This window comes from Melopsittacus undulatus, chromosome 1 (assembly GCF_012275295.1).
Source record: "Melopsittacus undulatus isolate bMelUnd1 chromosome 1, bMelUnd1.mat.Z, whole genome shotgun sequence".
NCBI classification, from domain to species: Eukaryota; Metazoa; Chordata; class Aves; order Psittaciformes; family Psittaculidae; genus Melopsittacus; species Melopsittacus undulatus.
In genome coordinates, this window is record NC_047527.1 from 133,722,189 (window position 1) to 133,730,411 (window position 8,223).

At 41.7% G+C, this 8,223-nt stretch overlaps 1 protein-coding gene across 1 annotated transcript; it reads right to left on the bottom strand.

The window, feature by feature from the left end:
• Positions 1–568: 568 nt before the first annotated feature.
• Positions 569–7,884, bottom strand: OXSM (3-oxoacyl-ACP synthase, mitochondrial). Its single transcript, XM_005152836.3, has 3 exons — positions 7,461–7,884; positions 3,833–4,850; positions 569–1,182 (listed from the first exon to the last, which is right to left on the bottom strand). The coding sequence occupies exons 2-3, from the start codon at positions 4,813–4,815 to the stop codon at positions 780–782; spliced, it is 1,386 nt and encodes a 461-aa protein (XP_005152893.2). The 5' UTR covers positions 4,816–4,850; positions 7,461–7,884; the 3' UTR covers positions 569–779.
• Between the last annotated feature and the right edge of the window lie 339 nt (positions 7,885–8,223).

Sequence of the window (8,223 nt, forward strand, 5' to 3'; positions counted from 1 at the left end):
ATTCATTTGTTCTTTGCAAGAGACAACCTAATCCACCACCAATATGTCAGCTGTAAGTATAATTTCATTTTCCTGTTCTTTTTCTTCCTCTTACCCTCATCACAAGACCCAGATTTATTTCTTGCATGTGGTGGGGATTTTTTGGCTAAAAGATTCTTTGCTTTTCCAAGTTTGGCTATTTCTATTTCTCCATTTTGGCAGAACAGATGGGGGTTTCAAGAGTCTCTTTCTTTTCTGTGTAACTATCTTGTAAATCCTTAATACCATACTTTCATATCTACCTTGCTATTCTTGTCCAAAATTTCAGAACAAACCAGGTTATCTACTAATTCTCTCCATGTGCCACATGGAAGATGTATCAGCCATGCTGTATGTATCCTTCACTGTTACCACTCTACACCATGGCTAATGAAGTAACACAGCACAGGGAAATTAGTTTGGTAGCCAGTCTCCCTTTTGCATAAATGTTTCAGAGCAATTTCTGTGTCACATGCATAAGAAAACTCTGTTCTAATGAAGTAAACCCACAAAAAGGCCAATGTCTCTTCTAGTCAAGAACAAAAACTTCTTTACAACATAAAGAATAGGTCTTTTATTTACTTTTATTAAAATTAGTAAAAGAAGTTCTGTCTTCTAAAATTACTGATTTTAGGGTGAAGAAAGTCCTTATGTATCAAATGACCAATTCTCAAGGCTGGGTAAAGAGCACAGTACATACCAAGGGTGGCAGTACAGAAAATCATTGTCAGTGCCATTTTTCAAAACATGCACACCGTAAGTTAAACACTTGAAAAGCACAAAGTTGCATTAGTACCACCAAAACCAAATGAATTTGTGAGTGCTATACGTCGTTTTTCAGTCTTCCACTCCTGAGCTGTTAATGGAACATAATTGAGATCAAACTCTGCCTCTGTTTTCTCTAAGTTTAGAGTAGGGGGTAAAATTCCGTGGTAACAGGACAGAGCAGTAAAAGCTGCTTCAATAGCTCCTGCAGCCCCCAAAAGATGTCCTGTTGCTCCTTTTGTTGAGGAAACAGCAATATTACGTGAGTGATCTTTAAAAAGTCTTTTGATTGCTTGATTCTCAGCAGCATCTCCTAGAGGTGTAGAAGTTGCATGTGCATTGATGTACGTAATATCTTCAGGCTTGATCCCAGAATCTTTTATTGCAGCAGACATGCACCTTAGAAGAAAAGAAGACAGAATGAATTTCCCATTGGCTTTTTGACACATATACAAAACAAAAGCAAAAGTATAGGATGCTTTAGAATGTTTATCATCTATGAAAATCGGCATGACATACTTTACCAAGATGTAAATGACAAGAGATGGATTCACATAACTAAACACACCAGCATTTACAGTTAGCCACTCAAGAAAGATAGTAGTGGTGAGACCCACTAAAAAGTCAGGTACCTGCTGATAAAAATTCCACAGTTGGGAAAAATACAGAAAGAAAGAAAGAAGATATAACTCCACAAACTACATCAATATCTCAAAGATCCTTTTCAATGCAAAATTAAAAAACAAACATTTGATATTGAAATAACAACCTGAAATAATTGCAAAAATTTATCTTCTGTCCCCTGAAGTTTCTCTAGTATAGTAATGCATTAATGTAACATTCAGTACAATGGACTAAGAAATCCCCTTCCCATTTTAAGTGAAAAGATTCCCTAGTTTTTATTAGTTTTTATTTCCCCTCATATTTGCAGTATTAGGGAATTGGAAAAAAAACAATCAAACAAAAATATTGGACAATGAAAGAAAAATTCTGCAGTCATCCTCCTCTTGAGCATGCTTCCCAGAGGCTAGAAATTTCAATGAGATAGCATAGATTCCTACACTGAAAATTAAATTTACTAAAAGTCACACTTTTCTACTCTGACATTGTATGTTTCATTCAAACTCTCTATAACCTGTGGACTTTGACTGCCTCTATAAAATACTTTTTTCTATGAAAAGCACAGAAGGATCAATACAGCTCCATACTGTGATTTTCTCACAGATTTCCTACAGAAAGAAAGAGATTAATCCAACATCACTCTCTGCACACACAGCTCACCTAAGTATCTCTGCGCAAAAGACCACTGACTCTTTTGAAATCCATGAAAAACAAGTAAATAAAAGGAAGCTCAAAAAAACGACAGCACAGGCTGTTGGTCATATATAAATGTCTCCAGTATGGCCTTCTACCCTCAGAAGCGTACAGCTTAGTTTAAGCTGGAAGTCACTGATGCTCACTGTCAGTAGACAATGAGGCAACACGCAGGCAAAAAGGATTACTGAGGGAAACAGATACATTAATTTAGTTAAATGTCAGCTGCAAGGCACATTTACATTTACAGATCAAGTGTGTAGAACACACTTTATATCTACACTTCTGAGTCTGGCTTTGCCTGTCCATTCCTGCAGGTTTTTCCAACATACATATTAGTCTCCAACTGAAGTCAGTTACTAGATGTCAAAAATAGATTCCCCTGATTCTTTTTCATGCAGCAAATAAAATTCCCCCAGAAAAGTAAGAGACGCATATACACGGACATAATCCATATACCACAGCAGTAATAAAATACTGGTTTGAAAACTGTATTAAAATGTATTATCTCATCTCAAGGGTGGAAAGGCTCAACATTTTTAGAAACCAAGATTAATTTTGAACTACTTCCTACTGTGAATTCAATTTATATGCTACTGCAATCACAAAATACATGAAAAATTCTGTTACAATTTACTGCCATATCATCTCAAGGGTAAACAAGTCTGAAAATCTGAAAGACAACACTGCTGATTACTCAGCTCACACCCAAGTCTGCAGAAAAATTAAGTATGAATCAAACAGTGTAGAGGGAAAACCTGGTATATTACACCTCTTGGAAAATCTGTTAACCCAACAAAGATGCAAACACAGCTTCATAATACCATGCAGGAATTTGATCTATTTGTGCAGTGATGTATTGAATTTTGTTACATATATTCAGAATAATGCAAACTAAATCTTTACTAAAGATTCCAGTGTTAGCAGTAGTATTCAGCCTACACAAAGCTCCCGAACTTACATATGTAATTTAACTGGTAATTTAATTAGGTCAATGATAATTAAATTAATATCATCTACTTGTGAATGGTTTTTGGGGAAAGTAACAATGAAGCTAAAGCCTATTTGTTACACGCCTCCACCAACACTCTTAGCTGCATCAAGAATGAAGTATTTAAACATGCTTGTAGCACCAGCATATGAACTAAATGCTTTCCTTATGAAAAGCTCAAGTCTTTTCTAACTAAGAATAGCCACAATTAATGCTAATTACATGTATGGTAATTATTTTAACAAACTAAATCCTACAAGTGGTCTACAGTTTCCATCACTTGGGATTTCTTCAGGAATGCTATTCTCCTTTCGGAGCACAACAAATGACACAATCTGCTTTTACAGCGGGGTGTCTCTTTTCTCTATGGACAAAGTGCAAAGGAGAACCTGAAAAAAAGTTCTATCATAACACAAAAATCTTAAAAAAGAGGTTTCCTTTGACACTTTGTGTGAACAGCTGTAGGCACCAAACACGAAATATTTTCACATTCAGAAAGTTTTCATAACTATATCCAAAAAGGCGATTCTAGCAAGAACTGGCTTTCACTTTGTTACTAGAAGAAAACTGGGGCAAAACCCTACCAGATGTTCTTTCAATTTTCAGGTTAAGTTTTCTGGCTTTTGGAATATTAATTCAAGATTAAACAGCATTTCTCTAGGAAAAGCATGCAATAATGGAAACAAATGTACTCACTATAATTAGCATATGAAGCATCTATCATAATCAATATACAGTTCTTACCTGAATGCACCATCTCCCTCTGGATTAGGTGCTGTTATGTGGCAAGCATCACCAGATAGTCCATAACCTAGAACTTCTGCATAGATTCTAGCACCTCTTTGTACAGCATGTCCATACTCTTCCAAGACCAACACAGCAGCACCCTCTCCCATTACAAATCCTTCTCTCTGTGAATCAAATGGTCGGCAGGCCATTTTAGGACTTGAATTAAAACTTGTGCTGAGGGCCCGAGCTCTTGCAAATCCAGCCAAGGACAAAGGACTAATGCACGCCTCAGTCCCTCCAGCCAACATGATATCTGCATCACCAGCAGCAATAAATCTAAAGGAGTCTCCAACAGCATGTGCACCTGTGGTACAAGCAGTTGACACAGCATGATTGGGCCCTTTCAGTTGGTATTTAATACTGATATGGCCTGCTGCCATATTGACTAAAATCTTTGGGACAAAGAATGGGCTGACCTTGTTATAACCCTTTGTTTTAAATAAAGCAGCTGTACCAGAAATCTCTTCCAGTGGAACCATTCCCATTCCAATTGCCACACCAGCCCTTAAGCAATCCTCTTCAGACTGGGGAGACCAGCTGGAGTCCTTCATTGCCAGATCTGCTGCACCAATGGCCATCACAGTGGCAGAACTCATGGATTTGGTCTCTGATTTTGACACAAACATTTCTTCACTGAACTGACCTTCCCCATTTCCCCTTGGCACACAAGCAGCCACTTTACACGGGATGCCTCTGTATTCTTCCCCCTCGAGTGCTACAATCCCACTGTCTCCTTGGAGAAGGTTCTTCCACACAAACTCAGTCCCCACACCAAGAGGGGACACTAAGCCAATACCTGTAACTACTACTTTCCTTCGACGTTCAGGCAGTGACTTGCTGAAAGCTCTTCTGTGGTTTTGTAAATGGAAACTTAAATTCAGACTTTGGAGTTGAAGCTTTGCAGTCTTTAACAGATGCCATGAGCACTGTGAGAACATGGTAGAAATCAATCACTTCAAGCACGTTCCTGTAACTGGGATGAAAAAAAAAGATACAAATATATCAATAAAGCAGCTAATGTCGAAAACATCACAATTACACTAAATTGATTAAAACCTGCTTTTTACATGAAAGCCTACTTTCAACCCTGAAGAAAGACGGATGTAGCTTCTACGTCTGTAATCATGAATAGTATGTTCTATGGAAGACAGGGCACAGAAATACACTCACTTTATGACTGCCTCTAGTGGGCTATTCTAGCTTAAGCTGCTCATGAATAGGATTTTGCATTGCTGTGGACTACAGGGCACTCTCTGGTTTTGCTGCAAAACTCCTCCCCACGGCTTTAACCACCAGCTGTCTGGACATAGCAACAATGAGCATTAATGGCTTCAGTCATCTCAAGGAGGAAGTGTATATTCACCTGTAACGGTATGTCCTACCATTATCCTGTTAAGGATGTTGCCATCTCAATCTTTTTGTCAGGCAAAATGGTCTAGAAAACTCAGGAGTCATAGAATCATAGAACACCAGGGTGGAAGGGACCTCAAGAGTCATCTGGTCCAACCTTTCCCAGCAAAAGTCAAGACAGCCTTCCTGGTTCTGCCACCAAGGCACTCACCAAGGTAATTATATATCTTGGGCATGACTCCTCATCTTTCTACCTCCACCTACCCTTCATGAACTTTGGGTTATTTAGATCATCATGGGACAGCACCTCTGCTGTGTTTGAGCAAGATGTACCCACCACCATCTCCTTTGAAGACAACCCCACCAGACCTCAGGTATCACGAGGCATGTGAAGTGATGGCAGGATGGCACAAGTACTTTGGGCAGACAAAAGGGCCATGCCAAACAGTAATGCTGCAGCATTGCACCACAGCCCTTCTGCCTTGCCTCAGCATCTGCCAGGCTGGGAGCTGGTCTGATCACACATATCCAGCACACAGGAGAAGGGCAGAGGCTGCAGCTCAGCTCTGCCAACACCTATGATAAAGGCTTCAGCAGGTCACCTTGATCCTGGATTTATAGCAGGGAGGTAAAAATTTACCCCAGAAGAAACAATGTAAGTATATTTGTTGAGGTTTAAAAGAACAACTGTCTTGGTTTAGGTAGATAACAACTGATAGAATGAAGGCCAAAGGGCCCCAGAGGAGGACAATAACATCCTCAGATGAAGGATATATAACTCTTTAATGTCAAGTTGGCAATAAAACTGATTTTGGAGGTATCCTGAAGTGGACTATCTTTGTTATAATACTAAAAATCACTTCCCCTTAAGGTAAGAGACCTTTGCCCACAGAAAGCCTTACTCCCAGGACAGACATAGTAAAATAAATCTATACTGTGTCTTTAAACAGAGATGAGAGAATCTAAGAGCCTGTAGCTGTAGAGTACAGCCCAATCATTGTAACTGCTAGTGCCCTACCTTGAACTTTTGTGTATAAATGTAACAAAGGAGCCAGTGTGGCATGGAGTGTGCTTGACTTGGAGAAATGTACCACCAAGCACACTGCAGAACAAATAATATATCCTTTCTAAACAGACTAGGAGTATGTTTCAAGAGTTCTATTTCATACAGGCAATAACCTGCTTTTTGCCTCATAAAAAGGGCAACGGAGCATTGATAGGTCTTTGGTAAAATACATAGGGAGCTGCATGGGGAACATACAGGGCTGTTGGGTTCATGCACTCCTGCTAAGATCATCAGATCATAGAATCACAGAATCACTGGGGTTGCAAGGAACCTCTGGAGATCATCTAATCCAACCCCTCTGCCAAGGCAGGGCCACCCAGAGCAGGTTACACAGGAACGTGTCCAGGTGGGTATTGAATGTCTCCAGAGGAGATTCCACAACCCCCCTGGGCAGCCTGTTCCAGTGCTCTGACACCCTCAGTGTAAAGAATTTCTTCCTCATGTTGAGGTGAAGCTTCCTGTGGTTTATGGCCACTGCTCCTCATTCTGTCTCTGGGCACTACTGAAGAGTCTGGCCCCATCCTCCTGGCACCCATCTCTGAGATATTTACGTGCATTAACGAGATCCCCTCTCAGCCTGCTCTTCTCCAGACCAAACAGGCCCAGCTCCCACAGTCTCTCCTCATAAAAGGGAAAATACACACATATGCTTTTTCCCATGGGAGCACAAGTACACCACAGTGGCATTAAAAAGTAAAAAGCTAAATCCAGCACTTACTAAAGAGGACTTCTCTTAAAAAAAAAAAAAAAAACATAAGGCTGCTTTAAATCCTGGCCCAAATTTGTCATTGTACATTTTTCAGACAGGTCGCCCGGGTATTTTAAGAAGAGGCAATATACATATCACTGCAGAGGTCTTTAAACCGGTGATAGCCTAACACGCAGCTTTCTACAACACGCTGTCAACTGCTGCATGATAATCAGGGACCCTCGTCTGGCCCTAGCAATGCTACATGACAGAGATAAACAAGCGGTGGTGATCTGTCCCCGGTACCAAGAGCTACCGGACCTCACCGTGCGTTTAAAGGCTAGTAAATACTTTTAACGTTTAAACCAAGTGTTAAACCCTGACACCACGGGACTCCCCTGCACCACAGCTGCCGTCCCGCCCGGCTCCGATACGGGCAGCCCCCGGCCAGAGCCGGCCGCCACAACCCTCCGCACTACCTCCGCTGGCCGCACTTCCGCTGTTCCACGCAGGATAGTTAGGACTCCCTCCGCCGTTCAGATGACGCCGGGACGCATCACCCGGGAAGCGGTGGGAGAAATGGACACGGCGGCTTTGTAGCCGATCGCTGATGTCACGATTGGTGAGGAGCTGCCAGTGCATATCGATAGCTCGGCGGTGAACTGCGCGGCCTGGCGGCGCTTGGAGCTCAGCGGTGACTGGTCCGGCCTTGCCCAGAGGCCGCCGGTGCGGGCGGGAGGCTGTAGTCCAGAGAACGGGTAAAGGTTCCTCCCATAAAAGGCGCTTTGAGAACACACAAAGGGAGAGCAAAAATACTAGGCAACTCCCCGAATTCACGGTCCCAGTGGAATAATAGTGAAGAAGGTAACGCTAAGGCCGTGAGGGACGCCTTGTTGTGTCTCATCGGTTTCCTCAACACCGCATGCGTGCTGCATGCATTTCTGCACTGAGCTGTCAAAACTGCAGCGGTGAACAACACAGAACTACGTAACTCAGGGCCATTACACACATATATAAGGAGCTCTTCAGGACCATACTATGGAGGTTTTTCGAGCCTGTTTTATATTTCACCATAACTAATTCCTTAGAGCAGTTTTCCTGCTGATGCTTTGCTCCCTTGCTCTAGTCCCAGTGCTCTTCTGATCGCCATTCTGCTACCTGCATTCCTTGGATCCCCATCCTTCACCAGCTTGTAAGTTTGCCACCATTCCTGGTAGACAGGACTTGGGGGTGCTGACTGAT

Coding starts and splice junctions, on each gene's coding strand:
- OXSM (XM_005152836.3), bottom strand. CDS start 4,815: ATGTTCTCACAGTGCTCATGGCATCTGTTAAAGACTGCAAAGCTTCAA. Junction 1,183..3,832: donor GAGGGAGATGGTGCATTCAG/GTAAGAACTGTA, acceptor TTTTCTTCTAAG/GTGCATGTCTGCTGCAATAA.